At 46.3% G+C, this 22,945-nt stretch overlaps 1 protein-coding gene across 2 annotated transcripts in view; it reads right to left on the reverse strand.

The window, feature by feature from the left end:
• Nucleotides 1-22,945, reverse strand: part of TSPEAR (thrombospondin type laminin G domain and EAR repeats) — a 211,915-nt gene that overhangs the window by 42,560 nt on the left and 146,410 nt on the right. For both annotated transcript variants that reach the window (XM_010598699.3, XM_023559151.2), the window contains exons 3-9: nt 21,488-21,726; nt 18,500-18,590; nt 9,989-10,145; nt 6,864-6,995; nt 5,327-5,553; nt 2,819-3,005; nt 1,255-1,484 (exon numbers count right to left, since the gene is read on the reverse strand). In XM_010598699.3, the coding sequence (XP_010597001.2) occupies nt 1,255-1,484; nt 2,819-3,005; nt 5,327-5,553; nt 6,864-6,995; nt 9,989-10,145; nt 18,500-18,590; nt 21,488-21,726 (1,263 nt within the window). The remainder of the gene's footprint in view (nt 1-1,254; nt 1,485-2,818; nt 3,006-5,326; nt 5,554-6,863; nt 6,996-9,988; nt 10,146-18,499; nt 18,591-21,487; nt 21,727-22,945) is intronic.

The following is a 22,945-nucleotide window of genomic DNA, read 5'->3' on the forward strand; positions in this document are numbered from 1 at the left end:
CTACAGGTGGGCAGACAGACAGACAGCATCCTTCTCAAGGAAACAAGGTTGGCTGGCAACGTCTGTATCTCCCCATCCTTCTAAAGCTGAGGACCCAGAGTGCCCTTCCATGCCAACATTCCCCGGGCCTGCTGCTCAAACATCCTACCTTCTCATCACCTATGGTAACCAACAATCTCATCACACTTTCCTGAGACCAGGACAGCACAAGTGTGACTCACAGGGATGTCCCTGGGCCAACTCTGTCTCCATCTGTGGCAGGTGCTCAATAAATCCTCATCACCCCCTTGACTCAAAGGTCAAGCCAGCATACAGTGACTGGGACCAGCTTAGAGACACTGTAAGTCTCCAGGTAGGGGCTCTGCTCCCTACCCTCGCCAACACCTGCCCCAGGTCAGAGCCCACTGCCCCTGCCCCTACAGAGTCAGAGGAGACCAAGGGAGCTCATCTAGAAGACACAGAGGGGCTGGAGCTCTCTCCAGTCCCCAGGAAGTCTGCTCTTGAGCCTGGTACTGCTTAGGGAAACTCCATACCACTCAGCAGTACCAGAGGAGGGCACAGCCAGGGTATCCCTGACACCCCACCTCATTTCAGGGTGCCAAAGTTGTTCTTACCGATAACAGAGGCATGCCTCTGGAAACAGGGGCTCCGTCTGAACTCAGTGTGATGGTTAATTTTGTGTGTCAACTTGGCTAGGCTATGGTTTCCAGTGATTTGGCAAAACACTAGTCTAGTTGCTGTTCCACAATGTACTCTAATGTAATATCATGTCATCACTTTCTATGGTGTAATCTAATGTAATCAATCATTCAGTTGACAGGAGAGCTTTCTTAGGATGTGGTCTGCCCTCAGACTATAAATAGATATTTTGGCAGAACTTATTCTCTCTCTAGACTCTGCACTCTTTCCATCACCTGCCCTACAGATCTTGGGATCTTGGGACACAGCCTGCAAAATATCTAGCCTTCCACCTGACCTACTAATTTTGTACTTGTCAGCCCCCACAATCCCATGAGCTAATCCCTTGAAGTAAATCTCTCTCTCTCTATATATAGTCACTATGAGTTGGAATTGACTCGATGGCACATAACAACATATACTTGAGACACCTGGAGAAGGAGCAGCATCTGGTGCCTAGTGAGGGGTGGGTCTGGGGCTGAGGGGCCAGAACTGGTGCTGGTCCTGGCTCTGGTTAGGTCTCTGGAGGTGTGGGATATTGGTAACAGATATGAGGTAAGAGTGATGGTTTCTCACCAGAAAAGACTGGAAGAGCTGGAAGGAACCGACGAGCCGGACATACAGGTGAGAGTACACCTTTGTGGAGGTGCCGTTGAACGTGTTGGCCACGGCCAGGAAGGAATAGGGCCCCACAGTGAAGAACTCCCAGTCATAGGCACCGGAGGTAGCGATGGTCTGGTTGGCCTCGAAGAGCCGGGTCTGTGGGTTCCACTTGTAGATGACACTGTCGATGTTGTGGTTGTCGCCTGGAAGCAAGGTGCCACAGTTAGGGGTGGGGAGGGACTCCTGTGGGGTGCACAGGGCTCCACCTGAGAACCCCACCCAGAGTCACCTCCTCCCCATCAAGTTCTCTGACCCTTCTGCTACCAGGCTGCTGGAAAAGGTGGCCCACTCATGCCTGCAGTTGCCCCACACACCCTAATCTTAGTCCTCCAGCTCCACTGAAAGCTGGACCCCTTCCAGAGACACCACCTTCTTCCTCTGGGTCTTTGTAGGTGGTGCTCCTTGATGAAAACCTCCAGGGGCTCCCCTGCCTTCCAGGTGTCTCAGATCCTCCCACTGCTTTCCAGGCCCAGGAGGTGGGTCCCTGCCTGCCTTCCCCCACACCCCCCCCATAGCCCAGCACCTACCTTTGCTCCCACCCGCACCTCACAGACCAGTCTTTGTACACGCTATTCCTTTTGCCTGGAAGGACTCTCCCTGCACACGCTCTCTGGAAACCCCATGTTGGGACCACCTCTGTGGGAGCATTCACTCTGTGGGGAGCACCACTTGGAGGGCTCCTGGGCTCCCACCCCTGCCATGTGCTGGGTGGCTGGGGCCTGGCAGGCCCTAGACTCAGGTAAATGCCAGGCCATGAAGACACAAAGTGCTGGATCATAGATGCCCTCCTGGCTAGCTGCCACCACAAACCTAGGCCACCCCTCGGTCTTATAGGAAGGGAACAGGGGCTGAGAAAGGGTAGACTTAGGATGGCCACTCAGGGGCAGAACCTTCCCAGAGATCAGGTTTCCCAGCACCTCCTGAACCTCCCTGTCCACTGCACCTACGGGTATGGCACAGAGTTTGTGTCCAAATGCATGTGCAGTGGGCACCATGGGCAGACAGACAGACTGCGTCCTTCTCAAGAAAACAAGGTCGGTTGGCAACATATACATCTCCTCATCCTTCTGAAGCTGTGGAACCAGCATGCCCTTCCATGCCAACACACCTGGGCCTGCTGCTCAAACATCCTACCTTCTTCTCACCCATTGTCACCAGGCTCCACCAAGGGGAGTGGCAATCAGTTTGAAACGAGGAGGGCATCGAATGGACAGTCTGCGCTGGGTGCTCCTGTGGGTGGGAACTGTACAGGACCTCGAATCTGTCTCCCTGGCTAGACAGGTAAGGGGAAAGTTATACCTGTGGTCACCTGTGTTCACACTTAGACCCAACTGTCAGGTAGTCCAAGTTGAGCCCAAGGAAATGAGCTGGGTGTGATTTATTACTATTTTTTAATGGGATAAAATTAACCCTGCAGTTCTTTTGTGCCCCGTGCCCTCAGTGGTTCTCTTCTGGGCCAAAGGCCACTCCTCCATACCTTCCCGGTGGTTGGCCACGGCCAGGAAGTGCTCCCCGTCCACCTGGAAGGCCTCCCAGTCACGGGCACTGTGGGTGGCGATCCTCTGGTATGGGGTGAACTTCAGCTTTTGGTGGCTCCATTTGTAAATGACAGAGAACTCCTGGCCCTTCTCATTTGGTTCAAAATTAGCTACAGCCAGGAAGATCTGGAAGAGAGCCAATAAGGACACTTGGACCTTCTGATCCACGTGAGGGGCCCAGGGCAAAAGTTTTTCTGAATATCATCGTCTCTGTCCAATGAGATGGGAGCAAAGGCTGAGCCAGGGTCTATGGGCACAGGATATGTTTTTACAGTTGGGAAAGATGGAGATGTAGTGGGGTCAGCTGAGTGGCTAAGGCTCACTGAAGTTGTCACCTCTCCATCATTAATGGATACGGGCATGTGCGCGGAGGCAGTACTGGCTCCTCAGATCTGTGAATGTCATTGAAAACGAGTTGCTGTCAAGTTGACCCTGATTCATGGCAAGCTCCTGAGTGTCAGAGTAGAACGGCACTCCATAGGGTTTTCAATGGCTGATCTTTTGGAAGTAGATTGCGAGGCCTTTCTTCCGCGCCCCCTGGGTGGACTTCAACCTCCAACGTTTTGATTCACAGCCAAGCTTGTTAACCGTTTGCACCACAAGGATTCCAATTAAGATCCTTAAAATGTCTGTTTTCTTTAACCCCCTATTTCTACTTTCACCTCTATCTGAAAATTAAAAGCAAAAGCAAAAACAAAAAAACTCCAAATTCAGGGAAAGCTTTATGCTCAGGAGTGTTCATTGTAACCTGGATGGGTAGAAGAAGCATCTCGGTGACCTGCTCTCCACCAGGAAGGATACGGCTCATCGCGCAGTGCTGTGTCCTGATGATGGCTGGGGTGAAACATGGGAAGTGCCTTATGATGTAAAGTTAACAGGAGGCAAAACCACCCGGGTCATGTGACTATCACATGGAACCAGAAGCCTGGTGTGCAGTGCACGTTTGATGTGCCTGGTATTTGTGAACCGTGTACTTGCTTAGGCAGCAGGACAAAATATTTTCCCCTTGTTTTTCTGAATTTCTCCATTTTCATTTGCTATAAATGTATCTGTTTGTATAATGAAGAAATGAAAACACTTTAAAATTTCATCAACCATTAAAAAAAAAAGACCCGGAGTGGAAAGGGAAAGTGGGAGAGTGCTGACACAATGCAAGGATTGCAACCAAGATCACAAAACAATTTGCGCACAAACTTTTGAATGAGAAACTAATTTGCTCTGTAAACGTTCACCTAAAGTACAATGGAAAAAAAAAAAAAAGATGGGTTAAGGGATAGATAGATGAGATAAAGTATAATAAGAAATTAATAGTAGAATCTAAGTGGTTGGGCATGGATGTTCACTGAACTTTTTCAGTCTTGCTATACGTTTGACATTTTTCACAATATTGTAAAAAAAAAAAAAAAAAAGAGCTAGTCTTTTATTCAACCCGTTGGCCTTGGAACATGCCTGGGAAGGTGGTCAGCCACAGGCTACGGGAAAGCAGAGGTTTTTGTCTGTCTTGTTTGCTGTTTGGTGGCCTGGCTGGACTCAGCACTTATTCGCTAGGTGAATGAATGATTGGGAAGATAGGTACAGGATGATGTGCGGTGACAGAGTCTGCCTTTGGGATCCAATGGTGAAAAGGAGCAGGAAGGAGAGATTTGGTCCTCTCTGTCTTGATACTTATGAACCCCCTGGCCTCACACACTGCCTCCCTGCTGAACTCAGGCCCCTGTGGAAAGAGGGGCTGCCTTCGAGGGTCACATACACAAGGCCTCCTCAGGCCAGTCCCCCACCATCCACACTTGTAGCCCCTCCATTTGGCCTTTCCCATGGTGTGTCCCCAAAGCCTGTGCAGTGAGTAAAGGAAGAATCAGGAATGCAGACCTGTTTCCATTTTAAAATGATTTCTACATTGTTGGCTATGTGGACAAGTTTGTGGCCCAAGTAAAATTATCTCAATAGGTTTTTAGCTTAGTAACAAGGCGTGGGAGTTCCTGGGTGATGCAAAGAGTTAATGAGCTCGGCTGCTAACTGAAAGGCTGGAGGTTCAAATCCACCCAGAGGTGCCTCAGAAGAAAGGCCTGGTAATCGACTTCCAAAAAATCAGTCACTGAGGATCCTGTGGAGCACAGTTCTGGTCACACACAGAGAATCACCGCGAGCCGGAATGGACTCGATGGCAACGGGCCGACGGCCAAAAATAAGGGGTATAAATGGAACCACAGAGCTGGATACTAGCTCGGAAATTATCTTGTCTTTACTTTCTCAAAGTCATATTCTGGGGATGAGGGACATAGCTAAATGCATATGACTTTGAATCCCTTTTAGGGCCGGAAAAAGATTTTGAAACCCTGAGAAATACTTTTACCTATAGAATCTACACGAGGAGCCCAAACCTTTGGACTCCTTATTGTTTCTTGGGTTTTTTACCAAGTTAAAAAGAATCAAGAATGCAGACTTGCCCTTTTCCCAATGGTGAAATGTCTCCAGGACTGCGCCTGGCGTGTGGGGATGTTCTGATAGGAAACGAACTTCCCATCGGTCCACTTGTAGATGGTGGAAGTGGTTTTCCGGTTGGCCGTTGCTACGAAGAGCCCCACCTTGGGGATGATGAAGACTTCGATGCCCAGGGTCTCTGAGTTCGTGAACAGGCTCTGGTGCTCCTCCACATAATCCAGTTTTTCTTTGGCTTGTTAGAGAAAAATCGTGACTCCGTTAACATTTCCCAAGAAGCCCAATCAATCCATCCTCTGGAGAGCACAATTCCCAGGGGCCCTACCCATGATTGCCAACACATTAGCATTAGTGTTGAGGTCAGTTTCACAAAGGGCCATTGGGCCTGGTGCTTCCTTTTACTTTTCCAAACCAGTTGCCATTGAGTTGACCCCCAATTATGGTGCCACCGTGTATGTCAGAGTACAACTGTGCTCTATAGCATTTTCAATAGCTGATTTCTGGAAGTAGATTGTTGGGTCTTTCTTCTGAGACACCTCTGGGTGAACTTGAACCTCTAAATTTTTGGTTAGCAGCCAAGCACGTTAATCGTTTGTCCCATCCAGGGGCTCTAGGAATCGACTCAACGGCAACTGGTTTTTTTTACCCTCATAAACAAGGCCAAAGGGACACTGCTTGATGCTGCCATGAGTTTTGTGATCTGCAGAGCCCTTGATAATACTAAAAGGATGAAATTTACATGTCACATCCTGATTGAAGGATTTTCCAAAGCTCGTTGCTTCTATGAGAAGTTGTGCCCTAGATAAACTGAAAGAAAGTAGAGAGCAGACCATGAAAGTTCCCGTTAGGACTGTTTCCATTTCCTGTGGATAACCCATCGGGCACACTGATCACAGGTTTTACTTTCCTTTCCCACAAGTTGGAATAGAATTTTGAAATGTCTAGCTATAAGAATACTCCTAGGTCTTTGGCCTCATTGTAGCTTATCTATGACTTTGGACAGGAAGCGTGTGAGGAGAGGAGGCCGCTGGGCCACCCCTCTAGGGAAGCGCCCGTGTCCCCTGCTTTCTTCTGCCACAGTTTGGAAGTGGTACAGAGAGACTATAAGCCCCACTAGTCTATGAGTCATGCCAAGAAGGGCTAATGCTTCTAAATTAAACACACAGGTCTATCCACTGCTCCTGGTGTGTGTCATTTTCATCTGCTTTCAAGGAGGGCCACCCTTGCTGAAGAACACTCAGCTTTAGGAGTGACATACATACGTTCTGGCTTGCCTGAGATGGTCCTGGTTGATTTTGCTTTCCAGGTGTAATTACTGACAGTGCCCCCTTCCACGTTCAGAAAGATCTCAGCCTGGAAGACCTATCATGTGGTCATCCAGAGATGGCCCAGGACTCTGTATGTTTCAGTAGCCCACCTACCCTGCTGGGCCATCCCAGAGCTGCAGAGTGACAGAGGAAGTGTGGGTTAGGGTGCTGTGGGGTGTCAGAGCCCTAAACCCCAGGAGCCGCGTGAGTCACCACCAAGACACCACCCCCACCTCACCTGCTAACACGGAGATCCACTGGCTGCCGACGCAGAGGTACAGCCCTTTCCGGCTGGCGTCAAACCAGAATTGGGCTTCTTCCATTTGGGTACAGTGGGGCTGTGACCCCAGTGTCACCTTCACATCAGTTTCTGAGTGGAAGACCAGGGTAGATGAGTGCCCATTGCATACATGCTCCTTGGTGAAAGCCTGAGCTGGGGAGGGGGGCCCCATAAGCGTGGCTGTCCTGCCTTTGCTTTTGCCAGAACTGGAAGGATCCAACCCCTTCACGTCACAGACAGGAAAATGAGACGCAGAGAGTACAGCCACTTGCCCGGGTTGTCCTTGCACACAGAAACCATAATGCTTTGTCAACCTGAACCAGCTGCAACCAGTCTAGGTCAGCCCCAGGTGCTTCCACCTATAAGCCTTACTTAACTGGGACTTTCCAAACCCACATTCTCTAGAGACTTCATCATAGTAAAGCCAAGAACCCTGCACCTATTATGAAGGAAAGAAAGGACGTGTGGCCTGATCACAATCTGATCCTGGCTTTGAAAGGACGGCCTTTGCCTAAATGACATCTTTCCAGAACCTGTCCCTTTTTACCAGCTAACTCCTTCAAGCTTCTTATAAAAGGAGACCACTATCTTTCTCAAAAGGAGCCCTAGTGGCACAGTGGTTAAGCACTCAGGGGCTAACCAAAAGGTTGTCAATTTGAGTCCACCCAGCTGCTTCACGGGAGAAAGACCTGATGATCTGCTTCGAGAAAGATGACAGCCAAGAAAACCTTCGGGGCAGTTCTGCGGTGTCACATGGGGTCCCTATGAGTTGGAATCAACAGCACCTAACAACGACAACATATTTCTCAAAATAAAGTCCTTGGTATCTTCTCTTGAGTGCCAGGCTTCCTTGCTGCAGCAATTTGGTTTACTCCCAAACAAAATCTGTTACAATTTTTATAACTGGACTCTAGAACCTGTCATTTAACAGCTTTATAAAAGGTGCTTGCCCCACCCTCCTGTCCATTCCCCAAAGGAATCGCTTCCTTTCCTTTTATCTTCGGTATACATCTCTTTTGAAAATTCAGTGATTGTTATCATTGTTCTTCTGTTCCCTCTCAATATCTGTAACTGATCATTTGAATGCACGAGTTTATTTAAACTTCAGGTTTTTTTTTTTTCATTGTGCTTTAAGTGAAAGCTTACAAATCAAGTCAGTCTCTCATACAAAAATTTATATACACCTTGCTGTATACTCTTAGTTGCTCTCCCCCTAATGAGACAGCACACTCCTTCTCTCCACCCTGTATTCCCTGTGTCCATTCAGCCAGCTTCTGTCCCCTTCTGCCTTCTCATCTCCCTCTACACATCTATCAAGAACAATGATTAATCTGTGAAACGTTTCATAACATGGAGGAACCTGGAAGGCATTATGCTGAGTGAAATTAGTCAGTTGCAAAAGGACAAATATTGTATGAGACCACTATTATAAGATCTTGAGAAATAGTTTAAACTGAGAAGAAAACATTCTTTCGTGGTTATGAGAGGGGAGAGGGAGGGAGGGTGGGAGAGGGGCATTCGCTAATTAGATAGTAGATAAGAACTACTTTAGGTGAAGGGAAAGAGCACACAATACAGGGGAGGTCAGCACCAGTGGACTAAACCAAAAGCAGTTTCCTGAAAAAACTAAAGTTCATTTTTTTTTTTAGTTCTGGGGCATTTTCACCCTGGTCCCTTCTGGTAATTATGAGTCCATTGAGGATCAGGCACAGCATTCTAATTATGTCACTGCATAATGTGACAAGGGGGGGCTGCACTCCAGCCTGGGCCTTCTCTCAGCTCCTGGCAGAAGTGAGGGACTGATCTAGCTCCCTCTCCCACCCCCTGGGCTCCTCTCAGGAACATCAGCTGGCACTACTGCTCAGGAAAATGACGCGGTAAGGCCAGTGGGACCTTGGGGACTGGAAATGCCATTCCAGGATTAGAAAGTAAGGGTGGGCATGCTCAAAGTGGGGGCTCCACTGTGGGAAGGGTTGGGCTGCTTCCCCAACTCATGATGGGGGTGGGTGGGGTGGGCAAAGGGTCACACTGGCGGGGGAATTTCAAATTCTCCATGATAGGGGCCGTAGTGGATTAAATTGTGGCTCCCCCAAAAGATATGTCTACCCAAAACGTCAGAATGTGAACTCATTTGGAATAAATGTCTTTGCAGATATAATGAAAATCAGAATCTTGAGATGAGATCATCCTATGCTGAGTGTCCTTAGAAGAGACAAAAAAGGAGAAAACACAGAGATACCCAGAGGAGAGGCTATGGGAAGATGGAAGCCGAGATTGAAGAGATATAGCTACAGCCAAGACATGCCAAGGGTTGCTGGCAGCCGCCAGAAGTTGGGAGAGAGATATTGAAGGAATTTTGTCTCAGAATCTCCAGAAGGAGCCAGCCCTGCTGACACCTTGATTTTGGACTTCTAGCTTCCAGAACTGTGAAAGGATAAGTTACTGTTTTTTTAAGTCACAAGGTTGGGATAATTTATGGTGGAAGCCCCGGGAAACAAATACAGAGGGTGTGATTTAAATAAATGCAATCAGTATTATAACTTTATACTTGGAGAACACAAATATAAACAAAAGAACAATTAGAAAGGGAAACTGTCTGGGCTCCTGGGTGTCCACGGAAAGTAGAACTGGGCTCCCCACTCTGGGGCTGGGGACTAAGGTTTGAATGTCTGCAAAGAGGGGAATGGCCACCAAATGCTGCTCTGGGGGACAAAATAAGGAACTAGGTGGAGGTCAAGAGAAGGAGGACTTTACAGGATTAGTAGGGCCTGCAAACAGTCCAGGGGTCCTCAGGAAGGGCAAATATTCATCAGTGGCACTGTCCAAGCAGGAGTTGGGTAGCCGCCACCAGGACCTGCCAGAAGAAAAGGTAGGGCAACTCTAGTGCCTCTGATGGTACCATCTGCCTCCAAAAGGGCATGTTCTCTTGGCCAATTTTAGCAATTCCTCTTGTGTCATGGCCACAATGAAAGAAATCTATAGAAGAGGCTGAGGAGGTAAGCCCTTGTTTCTTACCCTCCACAGGCCAAGGCTCTTGGGGTGTCTACTGTCAACACGGAGGAGAGGGACTTAAGCCTACTAACCATAGGGATATTTTAGCACCTCGTTATCTTCTGGCTTCCATGTGAGGCTCTGTAGGATCGGAGGGATGGACAACACAACCAGCTCAGCGTTCCTGCTGGGGCACAGCTGGGAGGTGGCGTCAGAGCCAGGCAGCAGGACCAGCTGCCGCATCAGACCCTGGAGAAAGATAAGGACAGTGATTCAAACCCATGGCTGCTGGAGATGGGCCTGGTATCACTGCAGCATGGTCCATCTGGCCCCCCAAGGAAGGAGTGGATGGAGCTGAGGAGCCTAATTTTTTTTTTTAAATAATTTTTATCCTGCTTTAAGTGGAAGTTTACAAATCAAGTCAGTCTCTCACACAAAAGTTTGCATACACCTTGCTACACACTCCCAATTACTCTCCCCCTAATGAGACAGCCCGCTGTCTCCCTCCACTCTCTCTTTTCGTGTCCATTTTGCCAGCTTCTAACCCCCTCCACCCTCTCATCTCCTGTCCAGGCAGGAGATGCCAACATAGTCTCAAGTGTCCACCTGATCCAAGAAGCTCACTCCTCACCAGCATCCCTCTCTAACCCATTGTCCAGTCCAATCCATGTCTGAAGAGTTGGCTTCAGGAATGGTTCCTGTCCTGGGCCAACAGAGGGTCTGGGGGCCATGACCACTGGGGTCCTTCTAGTCCCAGTCAGACCATTAAGTCTGGTCTTTTTATGTGAATTTGGGGTCTGCATCCCACTGTTCTTCTGCTCCCTCAGGGGTTCTCTGTTGTGTTCCCTGTCAGGGCAGTCATTGGTTGTAGCCAGGCACCATCTAGTTCTTCTGGTCTCAGGATGATGTAGTCTTAGGTTCATATGGCCCTTTCTGTCTCTTGGGTTCGTAATCGCCTTGTGTCCTTGGTGTTCTTCATTCTCCTTTGATCCAGGTGGGTTGAGACCAATCGATGCATCTTAGATGGCTGCTTGCTAGCGTTTAAGACCCCAGACGCCACTCTCCAAGGTGGGATGTAGAATGTTTTCTTAGTAGATTTTATTATGCCGATTGACGTAGATTTCTCCTGAAACCATGGTCCCCAAACCCCTGCCCCTGCTACACTGGCCTTCGAAGCATTCAGTTTACTCAGGAAACTTCTTTGCTTTTGGTTTAGTCCAATTGTGCTGACCTCCCCCGTATTGTGTGTTGTCTTTCCCTTCATCTAAAGTAGTTCTTATCTACTATGTAATTAGTGAATACCCCTCTCCCACCCGCCCTCCCTTCCCCCCCTCTCATAACCACAAAAGAATGTTTTCTTCTCAGTTGAAACTATTTCTCAAGTTCTTATAATAGTGTTCTTATACAATATTTGTCCTTTTGCGACTAATTTCACTCAGCATAATGCCTTCCAGGTTCCTCCATGTTATGAAATGCTTCATAGATTCCTCACTGTTCTTTATTGATGTGTAGTATTCCATGGTGTGAATATACCATAATTTATTTATCCATTCATCCGTTGATGGGCACCTTGGTTGCTTCCATCTTTTTGCTTTTGTAAACAGTGCTGCAATAAACATGGGTGTGCATATATCTGTGTGTGTAAAGGCTCTCATTTCTCTAGGATATATTCCAAGGAGTGGGATTGCTGGATCGTATGGTAGTTCTATTTCTAGTTTTTCAAGGAAGCACCAAATCGATTTCCAAAGTGGTTGTACCATTTGTCATTCCCACCAGCAGTGTAGAAGTGTTCCAATCTCTCCACAGCCTCTCTAACATTTATTATTTTGTGTTTTTTTTGGATTAATGCCAGCCTTGTTGGAGTGAGATGAAATCTCATTGTAGGTTTGATCTGCATTTCTCTAATGGCTAATGATCGTGAACATTTCCTCATATATCTGTTAGCTACCTGAATGTCTTCTTCAGTGAAGTGTCTATTCATATCTCTTGCCCATTTTTTAATTGGGTTATTTGTCTTTTTGTAGTTGAGTTTTTGCCCTATCATATAGATTTTAGAGATCAGGCGCTGGTGGGAAATACCATAGCTAAAAACTTTTTCCCAGTCTGTAGGTAGTCTTTTTACTCTTTTGGTGACGTCTTTGGATGTGCATAGGTGTTTTATTTTTAGGAGCTCCCAGTTATCTAGTTTTTCTTCTGCATTCTTAGTAATGTTTTGTATACTGTTTACGCCATGTATTAGGGCTTCTAATGTTGTCCCTATTTTTCTTCCATGATCTTTATCGTTTTCAATTTTATATTTAGGTCTTTGATCCATTTTGAGCTCTTTTTGTGCATGGAGTGAGGTATGGGTCTTGTTTCATATTTTTGCAGATGGATATCCAGTTATGCCAGCACCATTTGTTAAAAAGACTGTGTTTTCCCCATTTAACTGTTTTAGGGCCTTTGACAAATATCAACTGCTCATATGTAGATGGATTTATGTCTGGATTCTCAATTCGGTTCCATTGGTCCATGTGTCTGTTGTTGTACCAGTACCAGGCTGTTTTGACTACTGTGGCGGTATAATAGGTTCTAAAATCAGGTAAAGTAAGGCCTCCCACTTTGTTCTTCTTTTTCAGTAATGCCTTATTTATCCGGGACCTCTTTCTCTTCCATATGAAGTTGGTGATTTGTTCCCCCATCTCATTAAAGAATATCCTTGGGATTTGGATCGGAATTGCATTAAGTGTATAGATGACTTTTGGTAGAACAGACATTTTTATAATGTTAAGTCTTCCTATCCATGAGCAAGGTACGTTTTTCCACTTATGTGAGTCTCTTTTGGTTTCCTGCAGAAGTGTACTGTAGTTTTCTTTGTGTAAGTCTTTTACATCTCTGGTAAGATTTATTCTTAAGTATTTAATCTTCTTGCGGGCTACTGTAAATGGCATTGATTTGGTGATTTCCTCTTCAATGTTCTTTTTATTGGTGTAGAGGAATCCAACTGATTTCTGTATGTTTATCTTATATCCCGATACTCTGCTGAACTCTTCTATTAGTTTCAGTAGTTTTCTGGAGAATTCCTTAGGGTTTTCTGTGTTTAAGATCATGTCATCTGCAAATAGAGCTACTTTTACTTCTTCCCTGTCAATCTGGATGCCCTTTATTTCTTTATGTACCCTAATTGCTCTGGCTAGGACCTCCAATACAATGTTGAATAAGAGCGGTGATAAAGGGCATCCTTGTCTGGTTCCCGATCTCAGTGGGAATGCTTTCAGGCCTCTCTCCATTTAGGGTGATGTTGGCTGTTCGCTTTGTATAAATGCCCTTTATTACGATGAGGAATTTACCTTCTATTCCTATTTTGATGAGAGCTTTTGTCATGAATCGGTGTTGAACTTTGTCAAATGCCTTTTCTGCATCAATTGATAAAATCCTGTGATTCTTGTCCTTTATTTTATTTATGTGGTGGATTACATTAATTGTTTTTCTAATGTTGAACCATCCCTGCATACCTCGTATGAATCCCATTTGGTCATAGTGAGTTATTTTTTTGATATGTTGTTGAATTCTATTGGCTAGAATTTTGTTGAGGGTTTTTGCATCTACGTTCATGAGGGATATAGGTCTATAATTTTTTCTTGTGGTGTCTTTACCTGGTTTTGGTATCAGAGATATGGTGGCTTCATAGAATGAGTTTGGGAGTATTCCATCCTTTTCTATGCTCTGAAATACCTTTAGTAGTAGTGGTGTTAACTCTTCTCTGAAAGTTTGGTAGAACTCTGCAGTGAAGCCATCCGGACCAGGGCTTTTTTTGGGGGGGTAGGGTGGGGAGTTTTTTGATTACCTTTTCAATCTCTTCTTTTGTTATGGGTCTATTTAGTTTTTCTATCTCTGCTTGTGTTAGTTTAGGTAGGTAGTGTGTTTCTAGGAATTCATCCATTTCTTCTAGGTTTTCAAATTTGTTAGGGTGCAATTTTTCATAGTATTCTGATATGATTCTTTTAATTTCAGTTGGGTCTGTTGTAATATCGCCCATCTAACTTCTTATTCAGGTTATTTGCGTACTCTCCTGTTTTTCTTTTGTCAGCTTGGCCAGTGGTTTTTCAATTTTGTTGATTTTTTCAAAGAACCAGCTTTTGGTCATGTTAATTCTTTAATTTTTATTCTGTTTTCTATTTCATTTAGTTCTGCTCTAATTTTTATTATTTGTTTTCTTCTGGTGCCTGTGGGTTTCTTTTGTTGCTCTCTTTCTATTTGTTCAAGTTGTTAGGCATAATTATTTTATTTTGGCCCTTTCTTCTTTTTGGTTGTGTGCATTTATTGATATAAATCAGCCTCTGAGCACCGCTTTTGCTGTGTCCCAAAGGTTCTGATAGGAAGTGTTTTCATTCTCATTGGATTCTATGAATTCCTTTATTCCATCCTTAATGTCTTCTCTAATCCAGTCTTTTTTGAGCAGGGTATTGTTCAGTTTCCAAGTGTTTGATTTCTTTTCTCTGCTTTTCCTGGTATTGATTTCCACTTTTATGGCCTTATTGTCAGAGAAGATGCTTTGTAATATTTCAGTGTTTTAGATTCTGGTTCCATGCGCACTAGAAAAGAAAGTATAGTTGGTTGCTGTCGGGTGGAGTGTTCTGTATATGTCTATGAGGTCAAGTTGGTTGATTGTGGCATTTAGATCTTCCGTGTCTTTATTGAGCTTCTTTCTGGATGTCCCGTCCTTCACTGAAAGTGGTGTGTTGAAGTCTCCTACTATTATTGTGGAGCTGTCTATCTCACTTTTCAATGCTGATAGAGTTTGTTTTATAAATCTTGCAGCCCTGTCATTGAGTGCATAAATATTTAATATGGTTATATCTTCTTGGTGTATTGCCCTTTAATCACTATATAGTGTCCTTCCTTGTCCTTTCTGATGGATTTAACTTTAAAGCCTATTTTGTCAGAAATTATTACTGCCACTCCTGCTCTTTTTTGATTGTTGTTTGCTTGATATATTGTTTTCCATCCTTTGAGTTTATTTTGCTTGTGTCTCTAAGTCTAAGGTGTGTCTCTTGTAGGCAGCATATGGACGGATCTTGGTTTTTAATCCATTCTGCCACTCTCTGTCTCTTTATTGGTGCATTTAGTCCATTTACATTCAGGGTAATTATGGATAGGTATGAATTTAGTGCTATCATTTTGACGTCTTTTTTTGTGTTGTTGACAGTTTCTTTTTCCCACTTAATTTTATGTGCTGAGTAGATTTTCTTTATATAGTGTCCTTTCCTCATATTTGTTGTTGTTGATTTTGTTTCCACTGAGTCTCTATTTTTTTCCTTGTATTTTATTTTGATGAGTAGGATAGTTTGTCTCGTTTGTAGTTACCTTATTGTTTACCCCTATTTTTCTAAATTTAAGCCTAAATTTTATTTCTTTGCATCGCCTTATCTTCCTCTCCGTATGGAAGGTGTATGATTACATTTCTTGGTCACTCTTTATTATTTTAATGTTATCTTCTTTTATATAATAATATTGCTGTTACCCTGTTTTGAGCCTTTTTTTTTTTTTTTTAAATAATCTTGCTTTGTTTTTTTGGATTTCCCTGTCTGGGTTGACTTCTGGTTGCTCGGCCCAGTGCTCTAGTCTTGGTTTGATACCTGGTATTATTGAATTTCTAACCAAAGAACTCCCTTTAGTATTTCTTGTACTTTTGGTTTGGTTTTTACCAATTCCCTAAACTTGTGTTTATCTGGAAATGTCTTAACTTCACCTTCATATTTAAGAGACAGTTTTGATGGATATATGATTCTTGGCTGGCAATTTTTTTCCTTCATTTTTTTAAATATGTCATCCCATTGCCTTCTTGCCTGCATGGTTTCTGCCGAGTAGTCCGAGCTTATTCTTATTAGCTCTCCTTTGTAGGTGACTTTTCGTTTATCCCTCACTGCTCTTATAATTTTCTCTTTATCTTTGGTTTTGGCAAGTTTGATTACAATATGTCTTGGTGATTTTCTTTTAAGATCTACCTTATGTGGAGTTCAGTGAGCATCTTGGATAGATATCTTCTCATCTTTCACAATATCGGGGAAGTTTTCTGCCAACAAATCTTCAAAAATTCTCTCTGTGTTTTCTGTTATCCCTTTCTGTTCTAGTACTCCAATCACTTGTAGGTTATTTCTCTTGATAGAGTCCCCCATGATTCTTAGGTTTCTTCATTTTTTTTTTAATTCTTTCATCTGATTTTTCTTCAAATATATTAGTGCCAAGTGATTTATCTTCAAGTTCAGAAATTCTAGCTTCTACTTGCTCAGTTCTGCTCCTCTGATGTTCTATTGAGTTGTCTAATTCTGTAATTTTATTGCTAATCTTCTGAATTTCTGATTGCTGTCTCTCTATGGATTTTTTCCAGCTTATTAAATTTTTCATTGTGTTCCTGATTAATCTTTCTAATTTTTTCAATTGCTTTATCTGTGTATTTCTTGGCTTGTTCTGTGTATTGTCTCATTTCCTTCCTGATGTCTTGAAGGGTTCTGTATATTAAACGCTTGTATTCTGGCTCTGGTAATTCCAGGAATGCACTTTCATCTAGAAGATCCCTGGATTCTTTGTTCTGAGAGCCTGTTGACATGATCATGGTCTGTTTCTTTATGTGACTTGATATTGACTGTTGTCTCTGAGCCATCTATAAGTTATTGTATTAGTTTATGCTCCTTACTGTGTTGTAGCTTCTTGCTTTGTTTTGTTTTGGTATACCCATATGGGTTGTTTGAGTGAGCTAGCTTGATTATTTTCACCTTTGGAGCTCTGACATCATGTCCCCAGATGGCTAGAGCTGTTATCAGGTATATCAGTCTAGGAGTCCATTCAGTTTTCTTGTATGAATTCAGCTCAGGTTTCCAGGTAGCTGATCATCAAGTGTGTGGTACAGTCTCTGTCCTACAGTCTTAGAGGGGTAGGGATGATTGGCGTATATACCAGTATCTGATTGCTGGCAGGGGGTCATGCTCTGAACAAGGCAGGAGGCTGAGAACCAACCTCTGAGTGTCTCTGAGGAAAACACGTCCCTGTTCCCTAGAGAGTGCAGGTGTGTGTGTTCTGCAGATGGACCATGGGCACCCAAAGTTTTTGGTTGTAAGGACTAGGAGGTACCAGTTATCTTTGGACCCCTGTCGCGGGTGGCTGGGTGACCTGAGTGGAGCTACCAGTCCTTAGGTCCCTGATATGGGTAGGCGAGGACCTTGTTTAATAGGCAAAGCAATGTCAAACATCAAACACCCACCTCTCTACCACACAGCTGAAATGGTTGGAGTTTGCAAACAAGGGTCTATTCTCCCGAAATAGGCCCACACAGGTTCATGCAGAAGGGAAAGGTGCTCAAAGTCCACGGACGGTTTATGCCTGGACAGGAGCTGTTTCTGTCCTGAGCTCCCCTGGTTAGTGGAGCTAGCAAATTTTTTTTTCCCCCAATTGCAAATTTTTTCCTTCCCCAAGGCCGGGAGGATGGCTCTAGGTGCTCAACAGTGCCTGTCTCAGGCCCAGGGAATTCAGCCGCTAAAGCTGGCTTGGGCGGGGGGGTGGTGTGTGGTAAAATATATGCAAGTACTTAGCTTTTGCTGAGAACTTTGTTCCTCTCTGGTTCTGGAGGTGTGAGCAGGGTGTGTGGCTGGCTGCTTCTCCCTGAGGAAACTGCGGCCGAACGCTAGTACTAGCCCACTGCTGCTGCTCAGGGAATGGTGCGGGACGGCTCCCCGCAATTCAGGTCCTGTAACTCCTCTTGACTTCTGAATGGTCTCTTCCTCCCCCTGCCCCTCAGTTCATTTTCTAAGCTTGCCTTTGAAGCTCAGGGCTCCCAGCTTGTCACAAACATACTCGTTTCACTTGTTTTTTTGGGTCTTTGTTGTAAAGAGGGCTCGCTGGAAGCATCTGTCTATTCCGCCACCTTGGTTCCACCTCCCCTAATATTCTTTAGAGCTAGGATCTAGGATCATCCATCCATCCGTCCGTCTGTCCATCCGTCCATCCGTCTGTCCTTCCATCCACCCCTCCATCTACCCACCCACCCACCCATCCATCCATCTGTCCGTCCAAACATGCTATCGATGAATATTCACAAAATGCCTGCCATGTATCAGGCATAGTTCTAGGCACTGGGATATGGCAGAGAACAGAAGTCCCTACCATCACGAGGCTTGCACTCTAGGGGGAGAGTCAAGCAAAAAGCAAACACAAGAGAATACATAGCTCGTAAAGGCAGTGGTCAGTGCTGTGAAGAAACAACCAAGCAAGGAAAGGGGCTTGAGAGGGCTGGAGTGAGGAATGCCATTTTATCAGAGCAGTGGGGGAAGGCCTCCATGATAAGTGGGCATTTGTGCAGGGACCAGAGGGAGGAAGGGAGTGAGTTATGGCAATTGTAGAGAAGTGGATTCCAGGAGGCAGGAGCAGCACCTGAAAAAGCCCCATGGTATGCACCAGCCTGGCGCGTATCTGGAACGGCATCAAACCCTTCCTTTCCCCCACTTCCGTCTGGCACATGCAGTGATCTGTTAAAGTGAAACATCGTGACAGCAGGACTGTGGTGAATGTGTTCCCTGTGAGTTCTGATGTTGGAAGGACTCTGGGGGGGCAGCCTCATCTGTACTCACGGTGAACAGGCCTTTTGTCCTCCTCCGGCTGCCAATGAAGAATTGGGCTCCTTGCACAGACAGGGTGGCTGGGAAGGGTATGTCAGCAGTTCTGAAAATATTGGAGGATGGTTTTAGGGCCACAGTGGAGCAGGGCTGCACCCTATTTGCTATAGAAAGAGAGGGAGCAAGCATTGCATGAGGGTCATCTGCAAAAGGACAGTGAGAGACCTTCAGTGGCTCTCCATCATGGTGGCCTTGAGCTGCTGCCATGGGGGCTGGCAATACCACTTGCACAGGTTCCTCCAGCAGGCCCACTGTACACTGAGTACCAGCATGGACCGTGGGGAGGGATGGTGAAAGCACTTGCTGGTGACCGGGAGGGTGTCCAGAAGCAGCAGCTCAGGTAGGGTCTTGATGTGTGAGTGGACACTGAACTCTGGAATGGGGTAAGAGGGCAGCATCCCCGCTGGAGGGAAAGGTGTGGTGGGAGTCTCTGGTGTGGTGGGAAAGTGTGGTGCTGGCCTCAGGGCTCTCTAGGCCGCCATACTGCCGTGCCCTTTTCATAGCACCTGCTCCTCTGAGTCTTTTGTTATCTGGCAGCAGCTGCCCATGGCATGGATAGCTCCTGACATGCTGGTTTGGAACACCCATCCTCTGCTCACAGTGCTGCCTCTTGGCACACAGGCCTCCTGCCCACCCAAGCCCTGGGGTGCCCCTTCCACAGTGGCCTGTGAGGCCCATAAAGGTTGAGAGGATGTGTTCTGCCAGCCAAGCTGCCTTGACTATGCCCATTCTGGGCCCCAGCATCCAGACTTCCCACAGAGGTATTCTTGTGGCCAGGTGGGTGACCGACCCCCATCAGGAGGCATTTCCTGAGGGACCACATGGTGTCTGTGGTCACAGCCTGACCAACTGACACCAAGGGGACAGAGGGAGGTCTCAGGGGCATTTCATGTGTCCACTTGGCTAGACTTTGGTGCCCAGTTGTTTAGTCAAACACTAGTCTTGATGTTGCTATGAAGCCATTTACATATGATTAACATTTAAAAAGCTACCACCTGTCTGTCAGTTTGTTGTACTGTGGTGGCTTGTGTGTTGCTGTGATGCTACGAGCTATGTACCAGTATTTCAAATACCAGCAGGGTCACCCATGGTGGACAAGTTTCAGTGGAGCTTCCAGGCTAAAACAGACTAGGAAAAAAGGCCTGGCAATCTACTTCCTAAAATTAGCCAATGATAACCCTATGGATCACAAAAGAACATTGTCCAATATAGTGCTGGAAGAGGAGCCCTCTAGACGGGAAGGCACTCAGAATACACCGTGTCTGCCTCAGTGCCTACCAACGATCATGAAGATGGCACAAGACCAGGCCATGCTTCATTCTGTTGTACATGCGATTACCACAAATTAGAGCTGACAGCTAACAACAGCATCAAAAGCAGTTGGCCTTAAGTAAAGCAAATTACTCTCTATAATGTGGGTGGACCTCATCCAATCAGTTGAGGCCTTAAGAGCAAAAAGGGAGGGTTCCCAGAGAGAAAGGATTCTGCCTCCAGACTACAAATTCTAACTCTGAAAGTCATATTTGAAATAAGAGTAGATTTAATATAAACGGAATCTGCTGCAATTAAGAAGAAAGAACCACCATCCCACTCAGCAAAGATAAAACCTGAGGGCTGGGAATGGTTGTCTTCAAATGGCCAGGCTGCGGGGACTTCACTGTTCCCTGACCACACTGATTCACTTTCAGGTCATAGAAACCAACCAAACAAACCAACAAACCCTATTGCTGTCAAGCGACCCTATAGGACAGAGTAGAACTGCTCCATAGGGTTTCCAAGGAGCACCTGGTAGATTCCAATTGCCGACCTTTTGGTTAGCAGCTGAACCATTAACCACTATGCCACCAGGGTTTCCATAGAAGCCAGGTGACAGCAAAGCTGAGAAGTGAACTCAGGCTTCCAAATGTCCCCGGTTGTGTCAAAACTACAAAGGAAGACTGCACATGTATTTGGGTTCCTGGTGAGTATTCACTCCCTCATCACAGATAAGTAAAATGAGTCTCAGGGAGTTTCAGTCAGGAGCTCAAAGTCACAAAGCAAGGCCTGGGCCTCCAGCCCGCTCTTTCCGATCCCCGGCCCAAGTTCTTTAGGGTTTGCCTCTGCTGCTTCATAACGATGATGGCAGGGTCTCTAGAGTGCACACTCACCTACCCACCCCACCCTCATCAAGCCTCCTCGGCCATTTCTAGAAACCAGGAGAGTTGCTCAGAAGGAAAATCTCTACCTGGCTTCAAGCCAAGGAATCTGTTTTGCAGCGGGCTTTGTTATTTAATACATGGAGGTGCATAAAACAGCTAGATATGACCCATAGCATGTGTTTTATGAATGCTCAGTTACGCTCATCCTATGGTGCGCCCAGCCTGGGTTCTGTATTTCAGCCCAAACTTCAGAGCCCAGCCGGATTGAAAGTCTCCTTCAGTTCTTGGGCGATGTGTTCTGCATTCCTGCGACCTGAACCACACCCGCTGCGGCCCTGCCAGAGGGCAGGGATGGCATCTGAACTCGCGGATTACCTCTTGGCCCCAATTACAAGTTCTGTGAACCTGACCTGGTTAAAAGATTTAAAAAGGCTCCCTGGGTAGTGCTAATGGTTAGCACTGGGCTATTAACTGAAGGGTTAGCAGTTAGAATTCACCTAGAGGTGCCTCAGAATCTACTTCTGAAAAATAAGCCATTGAAAACCCTATGGAGCACAGTTCTGCTCTGTAACACATGGGGTCACTGCCAGTCAGAATTGACTCAATGGTAATGAGTTTGGTTTTCCTTTTGGGGGGTGAGGAGAGGAGTGTGTTGGGGACTTTGCTCAAAGCCAGGTGGACCGAGGACAGCACTCCAGGCTGGGTGGGCCTGGACAGAGAGCACGGAGGCCATGGGCCTGCTCTGCACTGTCGGGCAGTATCACACAGAGCCCATGTGACCCTCCCTGGCACACCTGGTACCTACATGTCCATGGGAAGGCCACAGTCCACGGTGAGAGAGAAGGATCCTTCGGACACCGCCAAGACCAGTGTGTGCCACCGGCTGTCCGTCAGTGCCAGATTCCGGAAGGACACGCGGATCTGCCAGGCCCCAGAGGCGCCCTCGCTGAGGAAGAGGAAGTGGAGCTTGCTGGCCGAGTACCGCAGCCCCAGCAGCAGCACGCCTCTCTCCTCGGCCACCACTGTGAGCAGGTACTCGTTCTTCTGCAAGAAAGGGACAGGAGGCTGGGGAGGGCAGGGCCACAGGGCACAGCCAACAGTGAGCGCTGACAGAAATCCAAGGCACCACCACCACCCGCCATGACCATGACTCCAAACAATGGCAGGCCCCACTGCTCTGAAAAATGGCCTTGTTATGGATTGAATTTCGTCTCCCCAAAAGATATGTGCGAGTCCTAACTCCTGGTACCTGTAGATACGACCTTATGTGGAAATGGGGCTTTTCTTTTTTGATGTTCATGAGGACATACCACAGTGGGGTGGGTTCTCAACCTCATTTCCTTCTGAGTGGTGTCTGATAAAAAGAGTAGAACAGACATAGACAGGGAGAAGGGAGACACGTTGTGAGAATCCAGCGGGGCTACCCACAAGGATGGAACTGACATGGCTGAGACCCTGATTTGAACTTTTAGCCTCCAGAATGGTGAGACAGTAAATTCCTATTTAATCACCATGTGTGGTATTTATGTTATAGCAGTACCAGGAGACTAAGGCAGCTACGCTTCCTATTGGATTATATACAGTAGATACTTTATTATACTCAATGGCCATTTAAGTTCTACCAATTCGTTGTCTACCACCTGAAAAGTGTAAAATTTAAACCGAGTACACCTAAAGCATAAAGCAGATGTTACATAGTTATAGAGCATAATTTTTTTTTTTTCAGCAAGTCTCCCCCAATGTAAAACTATAAGCCAGATTCGATGCCACTATTTTTCTAAACAAATTGAAAACCTCCCAGGGCTTTCCTGTTTAATTTAACGCCTGATTCAGCAATGTCCACTGGCCCAGCTGGGTCCATATGCCCCTGGCTGTCCTGGGAGCCGAGGGGACAGACGTGGCCCTTTGGTTTCTGTGGTGGGAGGTGGCCACCTGGGCCTCACGGTGAGGGGGAAGAGGAACTCCCCGAAGGGCCCCGGTTGGGAATTCCGGATGTTGGGCAAGGGGCTTGGAAGCTGCAAGCAACACTGTGAGGATGTGGTCCTTCCAGTGAGGGCCCAGAGAATTAGGTGACCCCACAGGACAGGTGAGGGAGCTGGGAAGGGGAGCTGATTCCCATTCAGTAGCATCATGGAATGGGGTTTCCCCAAGGCTCACCGTGTTCACGCTTTGGGGCACAGGGGGGCCAAGTGGGCCCTGAGCCTTCCTGGGCGGGGCTTGAGTCTCAGGGACCCTTCCAGAGGAGTTAGCATCTGCCCTGTGA

This window comes from Loxodonta africana, chromosome 2 (genome assembly GCF_030014295.1).
Source record: "Loxodonta africana isolate mLoxAfr1 chromosome 2, mLoxAfr1.hap2, whole genome shotgun sequence".
Classification (NCBI taxonomy): Eukaryota; Metazoa; Chordata; class Mammalia; order Proboscidea; family Elephantidae; genus Loxodonta; species Loxodonta africana.